This window comes from Pyrgilauda ruficollis, unplaced genomic scaffold (genome assembly GCF_017590135.1).
Source record: "Pyrgilauda ruficollis isolate IOZ18807 unplaced genomic scaffold, ASM1759013v1 scaffold35, whole genome shotgun sequence".
Taxonomy (NCBI): domain Eukaryota; kingdom Metazoa; phylum Chordata; class Aves; order Passeriformes; family Passeridae; genus Pyrgilauda; species Pyrgilauda ruficollis.
This window is the reverse complement of record NW_024524934.1, coordinates 1,086,469-1,112,955: the sequence shown is the minus strand read 5'-3', so window position 1 is coordinate 1,112,955 and position 26,487 is coordinate 1,086,469. Positions and strand designations below refer to the sequence as shown.

The window sequence follows — 26,487 nt, the reverse complement described above, 5'->3', positions numbered from 1 at the left end:
TTCCTCAGATAACAATCTTCTACTCTCTGCATTGAGAGAACACAGTGACATTAAACAGCCTTACTAAGAAATCAGATAAGCTCTGCCATTGAATACAAAAGTCTTGAGCAAGAGCTCGCATTTTCTATACCAGCTACTTAAGCCCTGTATGAATACACAGAACCATATCCTTGTTGTTGTTATGTCCAACCAACGCTTGGAGTCCCACCTAGTTGTGGAAGGCTCACCCAGGAGTCATTCTGCATGTTTGGACACTTGCACCTACTTTTCAGAGAAGGTAAACCAAATAAAAATCTTCAAGCAATGCTGCTTCATTCCAGTGCTCTCACTTACTTGAGTTATTTTATCAACACCTTGGAAGCCATGTTTCTCAAAATGTTCAGCTATATTTAGGAAGGTATGGCGCTCCAGGTAACGGCAGTTACTGAGTGCAATTAAAAGTCTCTGCTCCTAAAAATTAAGAGAAGAAAGAGCATAACAGTTGAAAAAAGAAGTATCATCATAACCAACGCTGCAAATGCATATAGAGTATTTTACTGACTGTCTGTGCATAATAAACATTCTCATAAATAAAGTAGGGTTTACAAATACTTTTGTCAACAAATTACTGAGAACTGAATGAATATCAGATATGATGATTGAACATGATGCTTCCTCTTATAGGATCCAGAGCATTCATTGGAATAGTTATGACTAATACAGAACTGTGGCTAAGACTTCTTTACAAAAATTGGGTTTGGACAGCTTTCCAGGAAGCTGTTTCTGGATTTTACTTCATTTTACTTCAAGAAATATACTAAGAATTATGACCACCGTAAACATACTAAGAATTATGACCATTATAAAATCAACTGAAGATCATCTTCACTTTCCCACGAAGCCGGCTAAAACAAGGGAAACAGGTACTGAACAAATGCACTCACCAACTCTAAAATACTATAAGGTTCTGAACTACATTATATAATTTCAGCAGTTCGAAGGAATTCTAGGTTGTTATAACTTATGTCTGTTCTTCAATGATATTTTTAACTACAAGAGAGTCAAATACATTCTGTAATTTAGATACTAATTGCCTTTCCTTGATCTTGATATAAGATACAGCTTCTAAACAAAGAACCAAACAAGATGGAACTACTATTGAAATAGATTAAATAGATTGCCTCTTCCCCTCGCCTCCTTTTCATTCCAAACTATTTTTCTACCTCAGATGAAAGTTAAAAATCAACTGAGAAAATATTTTGAAAACAAAATTATTTTGGTGACAGTAATGTCACCATAACAGCACTGATCTGATTAAAAATGGTATTGGTTTTCAGACCCAGAACTCTTGACAGTTTTGTATTTCAGTAATACGATGACTAGGACTGAGAGTTGCCTTCCACTTTAAGTTACAACCAGGCAGTATGCAAACTATTCGAAAAATGAGAATTTAAAAAATACAGTGACCGATCTTACTCCAATCACTCACTTTCTCTGTTCTCATTCAAGAAAGTGAACACAAAATGTCTTGTGATTTACATAAGAAAATAATACCATGGAACCATGGAAGCCAGACATTGCCTAAAATAACCTTTTTTTTTTTTTTTAAAGCATTTATACCTATGACATATAGGAAGAAGCCACAAGTCAACAATTACTACCAAATCTGTGTACTGCAAGAATAAAATGATATAAAGAACTAGTTATTATAGTCTACAATTCAGAAACTTGCCCCAATGTGGCAATCTGTGATTCTTTATTGTAGCAGAAATGCTTATTACTCTCGTAAATTAGCAAAGCTGGGCTTCTGACAACATTTAAAACCTCTACTAAGGAATATTAATTTCACAAGAGGTTCTCAGTAAGTTTCTTGCAGGTAAAATCTACATTTTTTCATCAGCTGCTTAAATGGAAGAAAGTACATTAACCAAAGTGCAAGAATATTAAAAATCTTTTTCCAACTTCCTAAAAATCCAAAATCAAACAAGCCAAACAAATAACCAATACTTATTCTCAGTAAATTTTCTGGGGGAAAGAAGTATTACTGTATCTTTGTGGGTTCCAAAAAGTAACGAATAATCAGACTGATTCTAATCTGAAATAAGGTGATAAATCAAAAGTCAAATCCTCAGTTGACTTAACACCAATGCTATTTTCACTGATTTCTGTGATGTCATTTTAGTTTCTGAGGACCTGTTTTCAAAAACAATTTTCATGAGTTACCTTAACAAGGTACACTAAGATACCATAAAAACCAGTGCTTTCAACAAGAGAAATGCCTATAGAATAAAAAATTATTCTCTAGAAAAAAAGAAAACAAAATAAACAATATTTGCAATATTGCAACAATAAAAAGGACCCACATTCCTGTTATCTTTGAGAAATATTTTCACATCAACTTTTAGATATAGAAGCCAAACTTACTGAAGAAAGACTTGATTCTTCATGAATGCTTCCAAACAAATCTGGAGACGAAACATCAGCTGAAAGACTAGGAATATTGTTTAAAAAGTGAGTATATACAAAGGTATAGTGCTTTTTATTATTTGATACATGGTGAATTCAAATCAACAGAAATGAAATGCAATCCTATTTCAAACCCCCCTTACATGAGATGACAAAGCAGTTCACGTTGCTCAGTTTTTCCAAGATGCCCACAAAGCCTGCAGGAGGAGCTTGGTGGTCTGATAGCACTATTCTAGCTACAGATCTTTCCATCCTAAAGCATTTTTCTTTTCTATAATTTCTCTGTTTTGCCACACATTCTGTTTTCACACCTATCCAGCCAATAGTCTTCCTGAATAGGAAGAAAAAGAAATTTCATTAAAACCAGAGTTAATTTGCCCTTTCCAATCCATATTGCTATATTTGCCAAGTCTCTGGCTTTTCACAAATGTTTGTAACTCCTGGAAGCTCAGGCTACCCTGACTTGTTTTGCTCTCTAAAACAAGTGGCTTATAAGACTTTATTGAGCAAACAACTTTCATGAATTTAGCAGAAGTACCAATACAATCAGTAAAAAAATAGAAGGGAAGAAAAGAAAGGCAGGGGATGTTTCACCATGACTGGGTGTTACTTATTGACAAGTACAACTGAGTCCATGTAAAGTCATGTCAAAACCAACACATCTGTTTCAACAGCACACAACTTGTGTCACTGAATAAAAGGGTATAAGTAATGTAATATTAATTATCTTGTATGATCTTTATTACATGATGCCACACAACATTTTGACACAAAAAGTACCTGCTCTTATTTCAAAACATCACTTTTCAGAGGCAAAAGTATTCACAAGAAATATGAAATACAGAAGGGATAAAACCACAACCCCAGTGAAATGTAAGACTTGCACACACAATTGCAGAATACTACACATAAATCTTATTTCTTTTTACTTACTGTGATGTATCTATATCACCATCAGGTTTAGTGCTTAGTTGTTCCAAACAATCTATAAAGCCCTAAAAAATAATAAAGCAAGATCTAAATTTTCTGCCAGAACTAAAAAACATTCTCAAATTCACTTTTACTAAATTCCATAAAAGCAGAGCAATCATCATCACCTGGTTTTGTCTTAAACCTTACATAAATATAGTACGTTTAGTTACAGCTTTTGAATGCATATTTTCTGTTTTGCATGCATCATAGTACTTGTAGGAAAACACAGTAATTTTTAACCCTGATAAGTAGTTTTCATGATGCATGTTTAAAATTATGCAGTGATAGTCTGCTGATTAGCATGGTTAACAGTTTTTATGTGCTCAATCTAAACAGAGGATTCCAAGTAAAAATTGCAGAAGCCTCACTAGATAATCCTTTTGTTGCTTTGGCTCATCATTTCTTATTCAAGGAGACTCTTAAAATGGCTCAAAAACCTAAAGAATGTTATTACCAAATTTCAAATAAATGTAAAAAAAATCAGATTTTGTTACAAAGAACACTGTTTTCTGCTACAGAAATTAAAAGCCAGATCCTCAGCTGATGAAAACCAGCATTTCTCCTCTGACTGCATCATATAGATGTTAGATGGCATCAGCTCAGGAAGCATCAATTGTCAGTAAAATCTCGAACAATCAGTAAAATACTTGAATATGTCACTTACTCTCTCAGGATCTGCCATCACCGGATTGAGCTAGTCAGCTCTACCTACTTTTAAAGTCAAACATTTCTCAGAATCCCTGAGTGTACCACAGGAATAACAGAGTCATCAACTTAAGCTACCTTTTGGGAGGTGGGTAAGATACAACGCACACATTTTTGATCATCACTTGTGTTGACAATTTCATACTTCAAAGTGATCAAGATACCTGCATGATCCCAATGCTTAGCTGGCACACATCCTCCTGTGTTTTCTGATGCTGGAAAACCTGAGGATGCAAGCACATTATTTCAGCAGAACGACTTCACATGGCCTTATTTTCAAGGAAGGCCTGAGTAACTTATCCCTAAAGAGATGACACAATTAAAGGAATGGCTGCTAGGACACTGTTTTCTCATGGATCAATTTCAATTTTTCTCCATCCTAAAAATGGGAGAGACAATACAAGTCCCAGTAAACAGTTTGATAGTCATGAGGACATAACACAGTAAAAGGAAGAAAATCCTAGCACATGTGGTATGCGTCATTGCTGGCTAATGGAATTGCAGCAAAAGCTCCCAGGATATTTCAAGATCTTCATGTCCTAAAAAGAAGAATTCATGCAGATGAATTGACTGCAGATTCTTTTGAATAATGTTCACTAAGAAAACAGACCAGCTAGTCAGAAAGATTAATGTAAATGAGGAGAGAGAAACAGTATCTATACACAGGGCCCCAAGGGAGTTTGGAAAAGCCTTAAACTCCCTTAGAAAGAAAACATCAATGCTTCAATCAATCAGGGCCTCAAGGTACTGAGTAGATGGGGACAAAAAATTGAATTTAAGTTCTTCAAGTAATTTGGATCTAACACTGAGTGAAGAGTAACTCCTAGGAATGGCCTCTCCCTTTTTTAATTTAGATGTAATGTCTACTGCTATCTGAAAAGTACATGAGTAGCATTTTTTTTCCGGAAGAACAGTTTTAAGGATTTAAATAGAGGTTCCATCTGCCCCATAAACACAAATTACCCTTAATAAATGAAGCAAAATCAGAAGCCTAAGAGCTAGCACAAGTGAAAAGGTGTACATGGGAAACAAATACAGAGGAAAGTTATACCCTTGGATCAGTCTCTGAAAGTTCTTTTCACATAAATTACTATTGGGTTTCAGAAGAAGAACAAAAATGAAAGCATAAATCAAAACTTACACTGGCTTCTCCAGGTTTGCAGTCCAACACAGTTTTAAGAGATTGCAAGGAACGAATAATGCACTGTTCAAACTGGGATGGCTGAAAGTCAAACAAGTTGTAAACTGCAGATAAGCATGTTAAATATACACTACACAAATACATAAAATCTTATAAGGTGTATAGTAAGCTCTTTATTTTCAAATTATCCCAAATAAGGAGTGGGAGGGGAAAAAAACCTAAATAATCACACTTCATGTATTACCAGAGGATCCTTTCATAGTGATGTGTATTTGTATGTAAATTATCTACAGAATTATTACCATAGATCAATGCATGTTTTTTTTCTCTGAATGAGACTTTGATACCCAACAGCCTTGTATAAAAGGCTTAGGAAATATTTTTATTTTTGTGGTAGCATTACAGATGCCTGTTGACACACTCCCTCCTCCACTCCTTTATCCAAGATGGAATAGAATTTCACCTGGGATGTCCAATATTTCTGCATTGCATTTCAACAAAAAGTTTCTAAGAAAATCAGACTGAAGCTTGCTTCAAATGGAACAAAAAACGGTTTGAGGGGCTGTTGTTACCTTCGGGTTTCCAAACCTGAAATTTGAGTGTCTTGATAACATGTATCAATTTCATCCTGAAAGTGCAAACAAGTTCACAGCAGAGTCATTAGTCACTTTTTCCTTGTCTTTCTCTCTTCTCTGATAAGCTACACTTCAGTTCTTTAATGCATCTGTCTGCTGGTATTGGGCAGGAATCTATTTGTGCAGGGCAACATGAAGGAGTCATTGCTCCAGAAAAGTGAGACATCATCTTACTGGATTTGGGTCAAAGAAGTGGACAAAAATGTTTTTAAGTCCTGTAAAGTTGCTTTTCATTCAGTAGATAGTTTATGGCATGCCAGCAACTTTAGGCTTAGGAATAATTTTTATTTCTGTAAATCATGGAGATGGATTGGAAAACTGATGCTCACATGGCAAAATAAAAACCATGAAAAAGCCACTAAGACAATATGTATTTAGTATTTTTGGATCCCTCAAAAGAAGGCCAGCAGTAAAGTGCTGCTCTTGGGTTTTCACTTCCACACTATCAAACATCACATCTCAGGAGAGGAAAGTTGTTTAGATATTTGATTCTTTGGATATTACGAAGCTGAAAAAAAAAAATAACCCAACTTGGTTCTGTACCTCACTGTTGCTTTTACCTGGTATATAAATACTGGAGACGTCTTCAACCTTTCCTACAAACTTAAAATAAAGTTTCTACCTCAAGCCTAAAATGTTCCCAAAGAGACTGCCTGATCCTTTTTTATACTGGTTAACCTTTGCTCTAATATTACCCCAATAAACTATACTTTAGTAGGTAAACAATCTCTCTGTGACAAAACACCGTCAGCTTCCACTATTAAAATTTGGCATGTTTCAACCATGGCCTCAAAAGGTATCTAGTGAAATACAGTATACAAGGAATGAATGGATGATTTCTAAGCACAAAAATGACTTGAGCAGTTTTTTTAATAAGGATGGGTTAGGCTACAGCACAAGCATAAAGAAACAACACTTCTGTAGAAGAACCTTCCCCCTGCTTTCATTCAGCAGATAAACACGGTGAAAAACAGAAAAGTTAAGGGACTTGCCCATAGCGGCAGCAACTGAAATCAAGACCAGAAGCTGTAAATCTGGTTATAGTACTACAATTGACAAGAACACTCCTTCTTACGGTATGCATATTGTGACTGCTTAATGTCCTCCTACTCAACTTCAAACACGTATTTATAGAAGCAAATAAGAAAAACTAAAAAAGTCTGTGGAGCATTCCCTTAGATAACATACACAAAGCAACTGTCCCTCCCACAGGCCTTTTCTGCTTTCGCAGATTGCATTTAAGTCACACCTACAACACGCTTGCTGTGTTTTAGGCATTACTCATTACTGTTTATTTCCAGAAAGCGTCTAACTAATTTATCTGAATTTGGTTTCAAGTCACTGGTTGTTTGCATGTAGGCAATATCCTGAATTAGTTGCTTTTCAGTTCAATTTCTCATTATAACATGTAAGTGACCTATTTATTCAGCTACAGACCAACTCCATGTAGTGTGCCTACTAAGTAATGAAGCATTTCGATGTGAACTGAACTTGTGACCTCAAGTATGACTTTTTACTCCAGTAAACAATTCAAAGAGGTAACCATTCAAACAATTAAAAAAAAATTAGCGCCCCATATTTTTGTATTTTAATAAAACTACAGACACCAATATGCACCCACATATAAAGTCCAAAGTAATTCAAATTTTGGAGAATGCAGAAATCACTTTCATTACACATGCAAAAGAAAGAAAAAATCCAATAATGGCAGTGCCTACAAGACACCTAGTATACCCACCAACGATGTCAAGCCTTCATTGTCAACAACCCAGTCCTCCTTTTCAGCTAATCTCTTTATATCTGTAGGACAGAGTAATAGGGGAAACATGGGATGGGAGGGTGGGGAGAGAAGGTATAAATTTTAATTATTAAAAACTCCTTGAACTTGAAAAGAAACCACAGACACTGGAACTGCAATGACTAGGCATACAAGTAAATAGCACTACAAGCTTCAAAGCCTTCAGTACTCTCAAATGACTAAGAATGGAACTCACACATGGTGTGCTGCTGACACCACACAGAGAAGCACATCTATGACACATGGCAGGACTTGCATGAAGCACATCGTTTACTGGAAAGCTTAGAATTAAAGGAATATTGCAAAGGCTTTGGCTTTGTTTTTGTTTTGTAAATTTTTAATCACAACATAAAATACTTCAACTAAGAGCCCAAGTCTCTAGCCTATAATGCTCTAGCTCTTAATGAAAAATTAAAGAAAAACTGCATAGCATTTTAGCAAAAACAGAAAGGACAGCATATAATTCACATTCAGAACTATAAAGGAGGCACAGGATCTCCACTCAGGGTCAAGGATTCATGGTGCTAGATTTTCTTCAAAAGTACATGAATGCGTATGCAAAAAGCACTCTCTTCTACTACCCAGAAGGTGTTAGCTTATACAGGCTTACTATATAACTATTTATTGGGACGTGAATCCAAAACTTATGCACTATAAAAATACAATTCTTCTATGGATGGCGTGCATCATGCATCATCACTGTGTTTTGAGCTTAACTGAAGTGTAAACAGAACAAAGATTAACTGTGTGCAGTTTGCGGGGCTTTGACATACAGTTTTCCCACACAGAAATTGCTCATCATAAGTGCATGCACATCATGAAACTCCCTTTTAAATGAACAAAAATCTCAGTGAATTACCATCTCTTCTAAAAATCCAAGAAAAGAGGATAACTAATGCATGCTAAAAGTTATCTTCAAAATCTTAGTGCTTTCTGTAGCTAAATTAAGAAGCTTAGTTACAGTGTCATACTCTGCAACTCTCACAGAAGTATAGGCTCAATGAGGATAAAAGGCATTAAGAGATTGTGTAAAATAATGACTCTGTTCACTTTCCTACTTAATTCAACTGATACTCTTCTAAGGGTTTAGATTGCACTGGTCAGCTTTTACATGTTTTTGTGGCTGCTCACTTTTGCATTCTGTTCTTAGCTGATACAAATACAAAACCCATCAAATTTCTTTCTCATATTTCACTGCTCATCAAATTCCAGTCAAACACATTCATGTAAACTCCCAGTCTAGTCTGGCATTCACATAATTTGTCTTTCATGACCTTTATGACCAATGACCACATACAGGAGGGAAAGAACACAGACTGCCTCTCAGGGCCAGTCTGTGTACAAGGTGTTTATCATAAGACAACAGAAAAATTCCTGTGTGTGGGCAGGTTTATCGTCTTTGAAAAGCTAAAGTGCTCTAATGAATATTTTAACTACATTTGAATATTTTAACTACAATTGAATGCTTTTACCAACTTACAACATGCAGCAAGAGATGGGACTGAAGTTTATATCAGCACTTTACTCACATTTCAGAGTTATTAGGACCCCTCAAGTCCAGGAGGAGCCTTTTTGACTTACATATTGCAGATATAGCTACTTCTGAGACACATTTACATAGCTCCTTATGAATATCCATTACCTGTACTTTCACTTGTTCCCCAATAGTAAGAGTTTTTTCAAGGGCCTAATTAACCTGGTCATATGCAGAAAAAAAATCCCACTATCTTAAATACATTCCAGAAGTACAAATTTTCTTTAGTAGGCAAATAAAAAAAAGGGGCCCGCAGATAAAGTATGCACTACAACAGTACAGAATGAGAGTTATGGCACAAGCAGGCATCTTTCCTCATGCTTGATGCTATAGCCAACACACAGAACTGCTTCACTGACACAGTATGGAAGCAGCAGCCAAGGAAAGCTGCTGTTATGGCTAGACAAAAGAGAGCTACATTATCCAGCCAATAACATATACCAGCATCCCTAGGGATCTGCTTTCTTTTGATTCAAGACAGAAAAGTATGAACTGCTTGTATTAAAAATTAAGATGCAGACAACCACAAGAGTTTTCCCTACACAGAATGTGTGGCCAGCAATCAGCACATCCGGAGCAGAATCTCTGCATGCAAACAAAGAACTGGGCTATTGCCTTGGTGCAACAAGTAGGTAAAACCAGTAACACAAGAGATTTTTTCATCATTGGTCACATATTGGAGCTCTCTGCACTGTGCTGGAGAAGCTAGGTAGGTAGCTAAGAGATTCGATAAGATGAGGACTGTCAAGAAAACAGCTGAGAGCTAAATACTTCCTTCCTTTGAAACAGCAAGACTCCCTCACAGTTGCCAGACAGAAGAATAAGTCAGTCCAATAAGATCGTCCTCATATCACAAGTAAAAAGAAAAAAATCTCTTACACCATTAAGAAAAAACAACTGAACTCAATGCTGCTAAGGGTTGAAAGCAAAAAAGACTTTTTCATACTTTATGTGAAATTTGAAACAGTGACATACTTTACAGAGTTTTAAGAAGACAAGACAATGTATGAACTTGTTCAGCCAGCTCGTTTGATATTAATGCAGAAAAAAAAAGTTAATTGTGAAATGGGATTTAATAAAACAAGAGCCAAGAATGCAATTCATATCAATATTGTAACAAATAAACCATAGATAACTAATGATTTGTTGTCACCAAAAATTTAAAAACTTGCTTGATATAGCCACCTATGCTTGGTATACTTAAGCCCAGAGTAAAACTCTTAGCTTACATAGAATCATATGCCAAAGACTAAAAGTGACTAAATTGTAATATTAAAAAGCCATCATTTTTTTTAACATTGAGGGTAAGTAGCCTTTTGGAAAAAAATCCCATGCTCTGCTAAGAGAATTAGTAGATCAATCTGCCCTGAGTTTAGGAGAGACACTTATTTCCAGGAGATCTACTTAACTGAAATATAAGTTTCAGAGTTGAATGCAAGATAGCAAGAAGAATGGCCTCTGATGGTATGGAGTCATATTAGATTTAGAGACTGTGTTATGGCTTTCACAATCCAGACATTTATGGCAAAAGTTGTGCACACAGCAGGAAACCCTGGGGATTACAATGTTAGTAAAAAGCCCTGGAAACGACACAACTAATATAAAGGTCTGTGGATTGTTTTTTTGGGCTTTTTTTTTTGTCCTTGGGAGTGGGACACTGCTTATTTAATTCTTCATGTTATAGAAAACCTCAAGAAAGAAAATATATTCTATTTCCAACATGGAAAAGCTGCATCGTGAAATAAATCACTTGCATTGTAGAACTATCTCAACTCAAAAGAAACAAGTCTGACCTACTCTATTTATTGGACTGAGGGAAGAAAATACTCATTACTTATTTCTGGCAGAAAAGTGAAGTATTCGAGTAACCTTCATGAGAGACTACAGAATGAGGTGAGTGCACTGCCACTACAACATCTGTAACAAACACAGTTATCTGTCAGACCATGGTTTGGCCTAATTAGGGACACAAAGAATGACAATGAGCAAGGGGACCTGCAGCCTTCTATTACCTTCAGCTGTGTGTTGTAAGGTCACGATAATGCAACGTACACGAAGGTCCAGAATAAGATCCTGGATGATCTGAAGCATGTCATTGGGTATCTCGAGTGCAGTAAGAGACTCAGAACTAAGCCTAGAAAAGAAATAAAGTTAGGAGGAAGTGTAAATCTGAAGGTTACTTAAGCTGATATGACTACATTGAATTTTTCAGACATTTTCTGCATAAATAAATACAACAGCTCCATTCTCAGATTATCTTTGAAAATCAATTATCCCATTCTGAGAAGATTAATTATTTATCTAAATAAGAAGATTGTAAATACAGATTTATTTTTCTCTAAGATTATAATAATGTCATCACAGCAACATGCCACCTTTTTTCTACCATCTTCTTACACTTCCCTGCTTGATCTCCTGTCCTATGATCCAAGAATAATTCTTTTGGAGCAGAAATAACTTTTTTGTTTTGTTTTTAGATAAATGCCTAGGTCAAAGACAAGATCCACAACTGGGTTTCTGAGATATCTTTTTACTTGCATGAAAACAGTAACCACAATTAAGCTGCCAGAAATGGTGATGTGGCTGTGCATCAGATTGCTAAGAATATACATATTCAAGGAGCCAAAATACTGCACCACAGGCAGAATAAATTAATTCACTCTTTTGCTTCCAACTCTGACCAAGCACAAAACACTGGTACTACAGGTGAGGATGGAGACAATTTCTGGTTTTTTCCTTTAGAAATAGTAATACAGTAGCTACTTGCAAGAATTAGCATTTCAGCTTTCAACTAAAAAGCTGCAGCTGCACTCAGACTTAGGGGCACAGAGGGTTGTTCACTGTTTTTATCCAATTCCTGGATAGGTAAGCAAGGAAAATTCAAAGGCAGTCACTGCCATCTGCCCTACTGCTCGTACTGAGGCAAGTACAAGTAATAGGAAGTGCCAAGGTGGAGGAATAGGAAGGCACAAAGCAAACAGGTGGAACATTGCCAATCATCCTCCTGTAGGCTCCAGTTCCATACCCCTGGTATTGGACACAAACCACCAAACTCCCACCATTAATGAGGCTGCTCTCCACCCAGCACAACTACTGAATTAGTAGATGAGAAAAATCTGTACTATCTCAGCCAGCCAGGAAACAGAATGTAAATACCCATCTGTGAGAAATGTAAGTTACTTTAGACTGAACAGAAGCCCTGTACTTTAGAGTTGATTCCACTGAGCACACAGCTGTCACATCCCTAAGATCATCCTTTTTCTCTCATAATACACCCTAACAAATACATACCTTTCATACCTTTATAGTAAGGCAAAAATCTTATCAGCAATGGCTCATTTGATTGCATAGTTCTAACTTATTCTCTGGAACCTATGCACACTGGGCAATGACACGATGGGGTACAAGAGAAAAATTGTGCCACCACCTGTGTGATACACACAAATATGCATGTGTGATATCAGCTGTGTGAGACATACAAAGGAGCAGAAAAATTAAGATCACGTCACACAGATGTAATGACAGCTCCTTGTTGTCTAATGCTGTGAGCTCTAGCACTCTTAAATACAAGCAAAAAACAGTAAATAATTTGTGAGATGAGAGAAAAGAGTAAAATTCTATCATGTGCTTCATAACGACTTTTAGTTATGAACTATGAAAATGAGGCTTAAGCTCTTACATAACTTTGCAACAAATAAAGGTCTTAGGCAATGTGTAGACTCCTCTTGGTAACAGCCCACCTTCATCATTAGTGAGTCACAAGAATTTTGTCAGACTGTCAAAGTGTGGGGACTTGAAAATTAACCTACTTGCAGCACTTGCACAGACTTCTGACCTGGTCATAACTGATCAGTACTCTATGAGGACATGTTCCATTCCTCTTCTCCAGATGCCCCTTTTATTCTCTACTTTTGATCACTTTGCAGTAAAGTCTAGCCCACTTTGCTCAAGTGCCATCACTAAGAAAACACGGTGGGGAAAGGAGTAGGAAGGAGAGAGGATTTCCCCAGCTCTCAGTTTAGTTGTTCATTACAAGGGTAGTGCCCGGAAAGCAAAAGGAGATTCTCTGAAAGAGTCTTCATGTTGTCTGGAGCCTCAGCCTGGATCTTATCTCAGATGGCAGGAGCACAACTAACCTTTAGAGAACCATTGCTTACATTTCCAAGCCAGTATTACAGATGTGCAAGTGCTAAAGTCTAGAATTTTATAACTTGAGTGAAACTCATGGATTGCATCTCATAAAAGGGTGCCCCTTTATATCTCTTCATCAAGTCAGTTCCTTCTTAAATTGAAAGCATTCCATAAAACTCAGCCAGAATAACAAACTTCACATGGAAATATTTTTCTATGTGGTTACAGATAATTGAAGTGACAACAGAGTGACAGAAAGTGTTAAACAGACTTGACAACAGGTGTGTATCACCCCATCCACACTAAGAATATCTACACATGATTATACCCCTTTCCTTTCTTCATGTGTGCTTCGCCTGTTACCTGCTTTGAAAACTCAAGATAAAAAGTACAGTATCATACCCAGGTATTAATCAAAAGGAGTAGTTACTTTTCAAAAGGTAATGACAATTCTTGTAGGCCCCACAGACATATGCAAGCAAATTTTGTATATTAGTGAGTCATTTTGCAATTAATAACATGTACATAATTAATTTCATAAAAAAATATAAGCTGAATGACATTATAAGCATCAGTATCACCTTCCATTAAACAACTCTAATGGTAAATTGTGATCTAAGAATAACTACAGTGAAAAACATATTTTCACCCATTTTGACAAAGATAGAAAGACATGTAGCAAATGCGGCAAGTAATTGCTTTATACTCTAAAGAATTAAATTGTGTTTCAGTCACTGAATGCCTATGCTCTATGCTGTGCCAGGCAAATATTTTGTTCAAACTTTTTCATAAGACGCTATGGGAAAAAAAATGAATATATTATTATGTAATAAGACTATATCATGAGACATTGATAATTACACTTGCACATAGAATCCTAAATCTGACATAAACAACTTTTTTTTTGCAATCCTATTTTTGAAAATGTTAACATTCTGAAAATTCAGGGTATTTAACACAATGAACAAAACATTTCGTCTTAAAGCACACACATTCCATGAACAGAATGATTTTATGGGTCCAGAGATGCATTTACCTTACAGTCTGGATAACATGTGTTAGCCACTGGCCAGAAAGTTCAGATTTCATCTCCCAGCCACCATACTGTCTTAATTCTCCTTCTCTGAGGCTGAATGGAAGCAAGGCTCCACGTATAAGTTTTACCAGAGAGTGCATCACTTCCTGAATCATTTTCTGCATCAGAAGAAGGGGAAGATAAATCAAGGAAAAATCTCTTCCAAGATGCTTAAGCAGCCATGAACTTGCTACATACAACAGGTAGAAATGTTAGATTTACAGGTGGCTCCATATGGTAGAGAAGAGAGGAAAAGGAGGTATGAGGGTACACAAATTATTTAGGAAATATGACTTTATTTTTATATTATTTATTATAACATTATTTATTAGGAAATAGACATATACAAATGAAAGAAATAAGGGCTCTCCCCACCACATCTCTCCCAACTACTTACCTTGAAATCATTTTGCCTTTGCCTAGCATTTTTCTTCGATCTCTCCATTTGGCCAGATTTTTCAGCAGTCTTGTGAAAATGAGAAAATTGAAAAGTGTAAGTATCTTATAACCACTGTTAAAACAATTCTGAAAAAGGGGGTTTCAAAGTGAAGAAGTGAAAACCGATGAGTTTATGATGTAATTATAAAAATGAACTCAGGGCATTTCAGTAAGCAAAGACTATATATATATATATCTCAATAAACTAAACTTACTGTAGCTAAGTACCCTTATGTTTAACTCCGAGGAAAAATGTGTGCTTAAGACAGAGACAAGCATAAAAGTAGCTCAAGCTGTACAAACTTCCTGAGGTTAAAGTTTTCTCACTGCAGTGTTAGTGAGATCTAAAACATATATAGTCCATTTGCGCATCAAATTTACATGAAGAAACTGTATTTGTTTAGCATGGAAGCTGAGCAGAGAAAGACATCAATGTGAAGTGGGAGACGAATTTCAGAACGAAGGCAATTTGGAAATACATCATGTGAGGGGGAGGGTTGCAGGGTTTTTGGTTTAGGAACAGTATTTTGTTCATATGCTCTTTAAATAATTCTACTAATTGTAAAAGAGACTGCAAAATAAGCAGCACCTTTATTGTCACTTCTTTGAGAACAGAGGAACATGAGTACACTTTGCATGAGACAGTTACAGTTGAAGAAAAACATGATTTGACTAATAGTCTTCCTGTTTGTAGTTCTACCCTTCTGTGAAGAGTACTGAGATCTCAGTAGAGTAAATTACACTGAAAAAGTTACTTCAAATCCTAGGTGAAGTGCAGATGTTGAATTTTGTACTTAGAAAATCTGCTATTTTATGTTTGTACAGCAACATCTACTGGACAAGAAGTGCAATAACATGACAGGAGTGTGTCCTCAAAGACAATCAGTTTACTTTCAAATGATTCATTTGAAATGCTCTGTTTTTCAAAATCCTTCTTTAGTTAAAGCATTTAAGATTTTTAAGATAAAAGAAATATTTTGAAGTGAGCAAAAATTAGAGAAAAACCAAACTGCTTAACAGTTTTGGAAAATACATAGCTATAAAACTCTTGTACATTAAAGCTCTGAATTATACCATTTCAGATAAGGAGAACAACCTTCAAATTATTGCTGCATTTAACTCCCACTTCTCTGTTCTAAAGCATTAAAAAGAAAGTAAGTTGTATTCCTTGAAATTTCAGATAGCAACTTTAAATTCACACTGGTTTACAGCTGGATTAAACAAAGCAATTCATAGATCCTTGATACAATTTTTTTTTTTTTCAGTGGTTTTGCTGAAGACCAATCTTAAACCTTTCCTGCACAGACAGACCAAAACTATCTTGTGGTGAGATCAACGGTTACTACTCACATTTGTGACTTCACCTAGAGTGATTCAAAGAACTCAACTTTTCAAACTGTTGAAATACCACACACATCTTAACTGACAATTTTTTAAGGCATAGAGCTAATCTCTCAGAGGTAAAAAGAACCCCCTCCCTGCCAAAACCCTACAAACTGAACAACATAAAATACATATGTAGAGATTTTCTTTCTACATTTTTAAATGTCTTCAAGACTTAAATAAGCTAACTGAAAATAACCCTGTATACCATTTTTAATAGGATGCTTCTTAAAAAAAACGTAGCAATTGCCTTGCTTCCTGAATGATGATATATACCATGCAACATAGTAAAAGAATTTTCTTTGTGGACAATTAAAATTTGTACTGTTTCTGACAGCAAAACACAAACTTTCAGTCTTGAATGCATTGTGATGACAGATATTCTTAGGTGCTCTAGAAGTCTTCCAGCTTATGCCACCCCCTCCTCTCACCCATCCTCAACTGACTGTGGCATGCAGAGCACACAGGAGGAATGGATTCCTTCCTATCTCCCCAAGAACTTCTGGGGCTTCTGTAGGAACCAAAGGAGTGGAAGAAATCAAATGTGTGGGGATTAATTTCTCAGAAGTTCAGAATTAGGCCCAAAGATAGAAAAGCATATGTACCTTACAGACTAGCAACAAAACCACCTCTTTTGTTTTTTTTAATGCATTGATACAGAGTTTTGTTCAGGCAAGACAGAAGATCACTACAGTTTCCACTTGCAGTCATTTTTGTGAGCAAGATTGCTTAATCTTGTTTACAGTTCAAGTCTTTGTTTCTCTAGAAACTGCTTTCTACTTCATTGCACACAGAAAAAAAGTCACAGTAAACCTAAGAGGTGAATTTGTAAAGTATAATTTTCAACAGTACTGGTGTCAAAAAGAAAGGTTGTCATTTCCCTTATGAAATAAATTATTTTTGTGAAGTCAACAGTACTAAGGCTTATTCTTGATTTTATTTCCTACACTGAACATTAGGTGTAAATGTCATATCTTTCTTTTGATTTTTATCATGTAAAATGAGGATCACACATAGCATCTATTTCACTGAAGCTATAATGCTCCGTATATTGTGTTCAACATGTAAAGGGCTACAGTATCTATTAGTATCATCATAAAAGCAGTAGCAGTAGATAAATTAATTCTTTGGAAAATAAGAATATAGGCTTCCAAACGTTCTTTTTCAAAGGCTTTTGTTTTTCCTACTAAAGCTGCAAAGAATAGTAGATAGACATGATGACTTCAGAATTTAAACACACCAGAAGAGAGTATACCACAAATTAATTTATCAAAAATTAATTTTGAGAGGTATCCTTTCAAAATCTGTTAAGATTGTGCATATAAAACCAGTATGTATCATAAATCATTACTTTTGCTTTTCTCCTTCTTCTTGCATTATCAGGATGATTTGGAAAAATCAGGTCATCTGAGCAAGAAGGAGTAGGTACACAGGTAGTTGCAGCTGACTAACCTTCCAGACTAGACTCCCTATAATGTGTCTGTGAATTCTGCTCAGCGCCTTGGTTATTTTGCAACTCTGCTCTTGAACCTAACCTCACTTCCAAATACTTAAAATTCAAGAAATGAGTACTCCTTTTCCAATGAAAGGAAGCAATATTTTTTCTGTATGACTCTGCCTTTTACATATCTCTGCCCTTCATGCAATGTGTTATTTCTTCAGATCACCAGTGAAGGGCCAGCTATGAGTAAGAGGTGAAAGTACTCAGATATTATTGAGTCCAGCAACAGGAACACAGCCACAGCCACACACACCATCCCCAGTGTCAGAATTTAAGGTAATTCCACTGTATGCTTACGTTCTTTTAAAAAGAAAAATCTCTTACTAAAGTAAGTAGTTACTTCTACCAGTGAAATATAATACTCAAAATATAATTATTACAGACCTTTATTACTTATAAGTCCTTTATATAAAAGGATCCATACCTCACTGAATAAACTTCCATTCACATAGGAAACCCAGAGCTTCCAGAAGTTGGGCAGCTGACTCACAACAAGTTTTGTCAACTTTTCAACAAATACAACTTGCTGAGGAGCTTTGTATCGCCAAGCTAAAAGGGGGAGAGGGGATGGAAAAAGCAACATTAACAATTTTAAAAATAACAAGAATGTACTAATAGCTTGCTGCTGCACTGTATTACACAAGTGACTATACAGTATATATAAAACCTTTTGAGTAAAAATAGAAAAATTTAAAGCCTAGTGCAAATAACATATTGGGATGGATTATTAAAGCACTCCAATTCTCCAGTTTTCCTTTGAATCTTGGTATAAATTGGTGTCTACAGAATATGCAAAACTTGCTGAAATTTAACCTTTTTCAGTTTGTAAAAGGTAATAGATCTGTAACTAAGACTTTAAAAACAAAATAACTGAAGTGGAATTGTCAGCCATATATGCAATTAAGCCCCTGCTCATGCAAAAGAATTCAAACAACTTAAAAATAAACTGGATTTTGGGTGTTGCTTGCTACATTAAGTGCAGTATTCATATTGTTAGTGGATGGCATTCAAAAAGAAACAGCAATTTAGTGTTTTGCTTTGTAACACTTGTTAATCACCTCCATGCAAGGCTTTAGGCTGAGAAATGACAAGGCTAACAGTAAGACAGCTATTTCAGTAAGGAATGATCTTTTCTGTGAAAAGCATGGTTTCTGTCTCCTGTGATGTCACCACTGAAAGAATCCTGAGAAGAAGTTGTTTGGACAAGGGTATTGATGACACACAGAAGGCCTCAGCTGATTGCGGATAGTCAGACTGCTTGAGCTTAGACTAACATTTTGTTTCCCTTTTTGGGTTTAAAGAATCAGAGAGCCAGATATGTGAAGTCATAGAAGGTGCAATTGCAAGGTGAACCATCTTAGCAAACACACACAAAAGGTATAACAAGCAAAATGTAGTAGGCAGTAGGTGGCCATGCATGCAAGAGAAAATATCTGGTCTTGTAGAAAAAAATACTTTTACTACTTTAACTACATTCTAAGAAGCAAACTTTGAACTTGAATTTGAATTTTATGAACAGCTCTTTGCTTGCAGAAAACATGGAGGACTTCTTCAGTAAGCAACAATGGTGTATAAGAATAAAGAATTGTATTTCGTAGCGATCAAAACCAAACACACAGTATGTGGGTTTTTGTTTGGGCTTCTTGACTACACCACACAGTAGACAGTGGGGCCTGCAGCTTTTTTTATTTAAAATAGAACAGATGCCTACCATCATCACGGCCAGACTGAAAGCTGCTGCCCCGTTTCAGTGAAGCAGTTTGACTGAGATGGCCGATCGGCGATGGACGCACATCACTGTCCAGGTCCAGCATGGGGCTGTGGAGCAATGCATTGCCTGGGCAAAGGGGAAAAAACCCAAAAGTTAGAACAATTTTGCACATCGGTTGACATGAAAGTGCATGCTGCATGTGGAATTCTAATTTAATTCAGTGATACAAATGTTATCTTACAAAAACATTCTTAATCTTGCTTTATTTAGACTCATTGTTCATCTGTATCAATGCTATTCAATACCACCACTACTGACTCTGTAGCAAAGCCCACAAGTTTCCCCACAAGTACCATGGGGAAAACGCCATTCTTTGGACTGTATCTTTCTCTGTTTATAATTAATGCCCTACAATTAACAGTAAATTAACAAGTTCCTTGAAAGCCATGGATAAAAATGTATTTATGCCATTAGTGACATTGCCCATGTTTTTTTTTCCCTGATGTATGTCCTAAATATACTTTTCAACAGCAAAAGTTTCTTTTGTGTCTAGCTGAAGCAGTTAAAGGCAGAGTGTTCAACTATTAGCTGTTTTGCCTCTACGAAGTTCAGGTAGAGAGAATCCATTCATCAGGAAGCAGATGAACTAATGGCACATTTCCTTTGTAAATGTCCTTATTTATACATAACTACAAACCCACAAAATATTTTCCATTATCAAACAATTATTTTTTATTTTGGGTGCCTGTCCACATGTAGGTCACTATTCACAAGTCTAAGTGAGGATCTAATCTGATGGAGGTAGATATTTAAGAGTCTAACATGCATTTTGAAAAACAAACATATAAGGAGAATAAGAGGATTATGATAATTTTTTAACGTACTGTGACACTGCCAATAACTTTTTAAAAGTCTAAATTGCTGCTTTATGCATTTCACCTTATAGAGACATTTCTGAAAGCAGTCATCAAAAACTACTTCAGCATTGCTCAACTGAGCTGTAACAAGTAAACTTAAATCAATCAAAATTCCCAGAATTATAGAACATCCCAGGTTGGAAAGGATCTCAGAAGACCATTTAGTGCAATCTTTCATGGGAAAGGGAGCCAGGGTGAGATTATCTAGCACTGTGTCCAGTTCAATGTTGAAAACCTCCAGTGATGGCAGCTTTACAATGTCACTGGGGAGCTTACTTCAGTGATTGATTGTTCTCAATGCAAAAAAATATTTTCTTATACTGAGACGAAACCGCCCCTGGTAATTAATCCTGAATTTTGTAGTGAGAACCCCAGCATTTGAGTTTATACTGTTGCTCTTTTCCATTGATACCCACATTCACTTAAAATAACAGGAAGGTCACAGAGCATGACCACCGGCTGTAACACTGAAATACTCACATTCAGGAGTAACAAAGCAAAAACTATTCAAAGCACATTATTCGAGTGTCAGAGCAGCATGGCAGAAAAGATACACCTAATCCTTTTACTTCAACAGCTGCGGTTTAAAGAGCAATATAAAGTATTGTGAAACTTATCACAAACTTCCAATAGGTGACAGTATTGGGTTTTCATTTTGAAAGTTCTTTTATAATCCCTTAAAGGGTTTTAAAGAAATTTCCTATGGTCTTTCACGGCAGCATTATCTTCACCAAAATAACTGTCAGTTCTTCCACTCATCATCTTACTGTTCACAGTATAAGACACATAAGTAAATAGATCCAATTTGCTACATCATTCACAATTGTGATTGATACACCGTATTAACTGACTCGGTGAACTCAGCCTTCCTGTCTTTAGGCTGTGCCATGATTCTGTTCACCGTATAACTCCTACACCACTTATTAAAAACAACTTGTCTTTATGACAGCTTTAAAACTGATGAGTTTTCAGCAACACAGAATCTGCTGCAGTAATTTAAGTGTATTAGCCTCCGTCACCACAGACAAGATCTACAGTCTGTAGATCTTGTTCAAGAGTTTGAACAGAGTTTGTGGAAAGATTTTTTCCTTTTGAAAGAACTAAAAATGCACAATAATGAGAAACAAAAAACCAAAGCTCTGCAGTAATCAGCATCCAGTAAAACAACCCAGCCATCTTACAGAATTAAGTAAAACCAAAACCAATTAATTCCTCCTCAGATAAAAAACAAATAAAAAAATCATTATCTTACAGAAATTCTACACTGAATAAAAAGAAAATTGTAGAAGACCCTGAGAAAATGTAAGTGTCCCACATAATTCCTGGGACTTCAGGAACATTTGAGTGAGATTGAACATATTTGCACTTTATTTGGAAAAAAAAAAGAAAGTACGTCAAGAAGGCTAAGTCAAAATTGTCACAGGCATTGCTATTTAAAACATATTTTACTAAAAAATAATAAAAAAAAAAACACCGGCAAGAGTGTAGCAGCATTATTTTCACAAAAACTACAGCAAAAAAATTCCTCTGATCTCTCTGCATAGAATTTAAGTTCTCAGATTTCAGACAGAGTGTTAATATAAGGAACGTCTTGTAAACAGATGGTGTCTAAATATGACAGTGCCAATTAAGCCTCAGAATTAAGAAAAACAGACACTTACCAAAACACCTTAATGTGAATTAGCTCAATTAAAACCACTTGCTCGAGGTAACTGTATTGCTGCTGTTGCACTATGCCCATGCAGCCCAAATGGTTTACATATTCACCATGTAACAGAAAACATGTAAAGAATACTCTCTTGTTCCACCAGAAAAAACCACATCATCAGTTTGCTCGCGTACCAGGAAAAGAAAGTTTAACATGAACTAATTTCTTAATTGGTTGTCTAGCATTACAAGCAAGTATAACACAGCAGCAGGGAACTACAACAGCACATATACCCTCAGGACTAATAAACATCTGGACTACATTAGCAAAGCTGATCTTGCTCTCACCCTACCAGAAGATAGCGCTTGAAGACTGCACACTAACACATAAATCTTGTACAAAACACTGAGAGCTAACTTACAAACAATTTTTCTTCCATCCCAACTCGTTCCCTCTCTGGAGCCAGCAGCTTAAATTTAGCAGCGTAATGCAATACAATGAATTAATAGTAGTATGGACTGCAGACAATAATATTTATAAACCTAAATAAACTAACCAAATACTAATTTACTGCCCACTCAGCATTTGATTTGTGTACTATTTTTACATTCCTAGATCCTGAATGTAGGACAGCAACAATTCAAAGTTTTGAGAAATTAACTTTTTACTGTGCTAACAGGTTTCAAGAAGTATAAACAACATGAAAAAAATATTCCCACTGGATCTTTACTTTTAAAAAATACACTGCATCTTTGAAGGTACAAAAGTACTTTTTTTCCAAAATACAGCATCTACATGGAGCATTATCTGTGAGTGACTCCAGTGCCAGGCGTATATTTAACCAAGGAAACACAGGAAAAAAAAAAGTACTACATTCTCTTCTTCTACCCAGCAGTAAAGACAAAACAGAAGTATAATTAACGGCTTATTACATTTACAACTATATAATCACGAGAGGATCAAATATGAAGTTTTAAGGCTCTCAGTACTGCTTTAATTTTATTTTTTAAAGGATTTTAGTAAGATTCAACTATTTGCACACAGATATTTTGAAGGTGTGCATTCAGAGGCTACGTGAAATAAAAATATTTCAGTGGTTTTGTTCACTCCTCTTCTGTTCTAGTGCAGTAAGGTCTTACCAAAATAAGAATCTAAAGAACACAGTAAAAGTACAATTCTTTTTGATATTATTTCTCTAACTTTCTGTAAATCAAAAGCCACCTGCGCTGACCCCTAACTGCAGGTTTATCATACTATAGGTTCCTACAGTACCAAACAAACAGTACAGTGTGTCCAAAAAAACCCATTTTTTGGATTGTTACCTGCAATCTCTTGGCATGCAGTGCATTACAACCTCCATTAAAAAGACAACTGACATTAAATTTGCCTAAAATAAATATTTCCATGATACGCAAACCAGTCAATGATTTAAAATTTTAAAAGCTGTTTTACCTTCATATTCCTAAATTATTACCAAACGGAGTGTAAAAATTGTTCTGCAATATCCACTGCTCCACAACTGCCTGGGTTTTTCCCCCCTCTGAGGTCTGGCAGGCAGAGGTTTCTTGAAGGAGTCACACATCTTTCGCCTCCCTCAATAATCCAGCCTCAGCTACTCTGCAATTCTGCCAGCCCAGTGCATCAATTACATGACTTCCGGTAAAGATTTTAACAAAAGCTACTGGTGATCAGGGGATTAATATTGTGCCAGTAATTCCTTCAGTGACAAATAAAATTGTTAACAAGTGACCAACCTTAGGTTAAGTAATTTTTCAGTGAGATTTTCCACATTAAGTCAAATGTCAGTCATTACACAGGCTTGCTCATATTCAACACCTACATGTACATACAACACATACATGACGTATATGAGCAAGATTAATTAAAAAAAAAAAAAGACCCTACAAGATGTGCAACCAGGTGAATACAGCTACTGTGTTTTCTCACCCATTATGTATCTCACAGTGAATTTTCTCACAGACTACAATAGCGAGGGAAGGCTGATCTACAGCCTCATGACTCTCTGAAGGGCGGCAGACTTCCTCACCAGCCTCAAACACCTTTGAACACTTTTTCCTGTGCACAGCGGGCCCTTGTCCTGTGCTACAGCCTGACCACCCACTGTTGCTTGTTGACCAAACACACAGTGCCTGGAGCCCGCACTGACACAACCAGGATAAGATTCCTTTCAAGGACGCCGCGGTGAGAATTTCCATTTGTCTAGGCAAGAAATTAGGCAAGGAAAAATTACTAAAAAGTTAACCTGCTCAGCAGATGAATAACATTTATTCTTATATTATTCTTATTCAGCAGGTGATTAGCATTTTAGTCTTTTTCTTAAGTACTTTTTCTTTCTCACTGTACATTTCATATTGATCAAGAAGAAAACAGATTGTTTTTCTATAAAGGAGATGAGCATGGAAGATTAAAATTTATAGAAAAAATGGTTTTGGGAGATATTTAAAAAGGAATGCTTTTTTAAATCTTAAGTCTAGTCTTCATTACTGTAAGTGTGTTTATAATGAAACTGTTTTTTAGTTTACTACAAAAAGGGTAACTGGGCCTATTCTAGTGGTGTTCTAAGTATTTCACAGCCTAAGGATATGCCTTATTGTCAGCCCTTCAGACCAAAAAGTTCTGAAACAAGAGCCAAGCATTAAAGTTCAGCAGATAAATAAAAATTACTTCATTTTACAAGCTCCAACAGACATTAAGATCATCAGCACTTTTGGAAAAACTCACTTTTACTCCTGAAAAAATACTGAAGAATGGAGCAGACAGAAAGGTAAAATTTGGGCCACTGAAGAGTTTTAATCTATCTTCATTCATAACAATCTTTAAAATTTTGGTTTTAAGCTACCTGTGTTGCTTCTTAATCCCAACAGTTACTCTCTTTATAGTACTTTAATATTATTTAAATATTACATAAAATAAGAGTGCCCACTGAACTTCTGAACATGCTGGATTCTACTAAAATTTCTAAATTACAGCAAACTTACAAATACAAGTAGTAAAGGAGGAAAATAAATCTGGCTATCCATTTTTGTACTGATCAATTTTTATTCTCTCTCACTTTTTTTTTTTTTTTTTTAATTAATAACCCATTAAGGGTTTGCTTGACATCTGCTGTCAAAAGGGTATTTCTGCTATGGACAGGGGATGTGGTTTAGACATGAAATGGCTCCCAGCTGCAAGAATTCTTCTTCCAGATGTACAGTAAGCAAAGGCAATGGAAGAGAACCAGCTGCTAGGATAACAAATTGAAAAGGCCCTTTTGACACAAGCCTTGCTGGCCTGTCTGATCTAACAAAGATGGATCATTCATTGCAAGGTGAATAGAATCTCAGTGTGGCACAGAAAAAAAGAGCAACATGGTCTAACCATCCATTTCTCTCTTTCACACCAAGTACAGCTGCTGCTACTCTGGCACAGAAAAACCCTGCAGAATTTTTTATAATATGTGGAGAGCTGAGCATCATACTCAGTGCTGCAAAAAAATATATTTTTCTCACAATATGAACCAAAAAAATTATAATAATAATAAAAAAATCACAGTGACTGTACTATCATACTCCTGTTTGGAGAGCTGGCTCCACATTGGAAACGTTAATAGGTTGTGTATTATATATTTTGCAAACCAAAGGGCAGCAGAAAGATCACACTACAATCATGTCAGTGTTTCCATTTAAGCTTTAGTTTCTAATCAGGTTAGCCACTAACAGGTAGCTTTTTTCAATAATATTGCATGAAATCTCAAAGATTTGCATTACAGATGAGTGATTTAGGTCACTCAAAGAATCACCATCAAAGGTACTGGCAAAAGTGGTTTTAATAAGAATTTGTAGGAGTGAGACTTGACAAAGTTTGCAACAACCTGTTAAGAAATAAAAGATTTCTCAGCCAGTTTAATGATAACTGGATGGTAGTCCATACCTATTTTAGTTGAAAGGATCATGAAACCTACTAAGCCACTATTAAAGTCTAAGCAAATAACCACTGGCCACACAGAAAATAGTCTTAAGCTCCACAGCTTCTATCCCTTATACTTGCATTAAGAATCCCATTGCTTAACTCCTTTTGGCTATCTGCCCAGTGCCTCAGGAAAATTTTAAACTAAACCTCATTTATTTACATTTATTTTCATGTCATTTTATGTCATTATGTTCTTCATGTTTCCTGCACTCCAACAAATCTGGGAAGCATAAACCACAGTAAAAAACTACAATTATGATTTAATAATAAATTGCCAAGTATAGTTGCAATTTAAAAATATGTAAAATCTTAACTGAAGGAAACCATTTAGCATCCAGGTACCAGATCTGAAAGTCCCTAGATGTCTACAAATCATAAGATCATAGATCAAAAGCAGCAATTTGGGCTTTAGCCAATACAAGGCATCAAACACCAGCACAATTCAGACTACCATTCAAATATTTCTTCCTAGAGATCTAAT

General features: G+C 35.8%; 1 protein-coding gene across 1 annotated transcript in view; it reads right to left on the bottom strand.

Moving 5' to 3' along the window:
- EXOC2 (exocyst complex component 2) overlaps positions 1–26,487 on the bottom strand; it is a 111,301-nt gene that overhangs the window by 39,513 nt on the left and 45,301 nt on the right. Inside the window, exons 11-21 of the mRNA XM_041475421.1 lie at positions 19,470–19,595; positions 18,183–18,307; positions 14,834–14,902; positions 14,398–14,555; positions 11,243–11,364; positions 7,637–7,698; positions 5,264–5,344; positions 4,287–4,346; positions 3,379–3,440; positions 2,404–2,470; positions 334–450 (exon numbers count right to left, since the gene is read on the bottom strand). Of these exons, the coding sequence (XP_041331355.1) occupies positions 334–450; positions 2,404–2,470; positions 3,379–3,440; positions 4,287–4,346; positions 5,264–5,344; positions 7,637–7,698; positions 11,243–11,364; positions 14,398–14,555; positions 14,834–14,902; positions 18,183–18,307; positions 19,470–19,595 (1,049 nt within the window). The remainder of the gene's footprint in view (positions 1–333; positions 451–2,403; positions 2,471–3,378; positions 3,441–4,286; positions 4,347–5,263; positions 5,345–7,636; positions 7,699–11,242; positions 11,365–14,397; positions 14,556–14,833; positions 14,903–18,182; positions 18,308–19,469; positions 19,596–26,487) is intronic.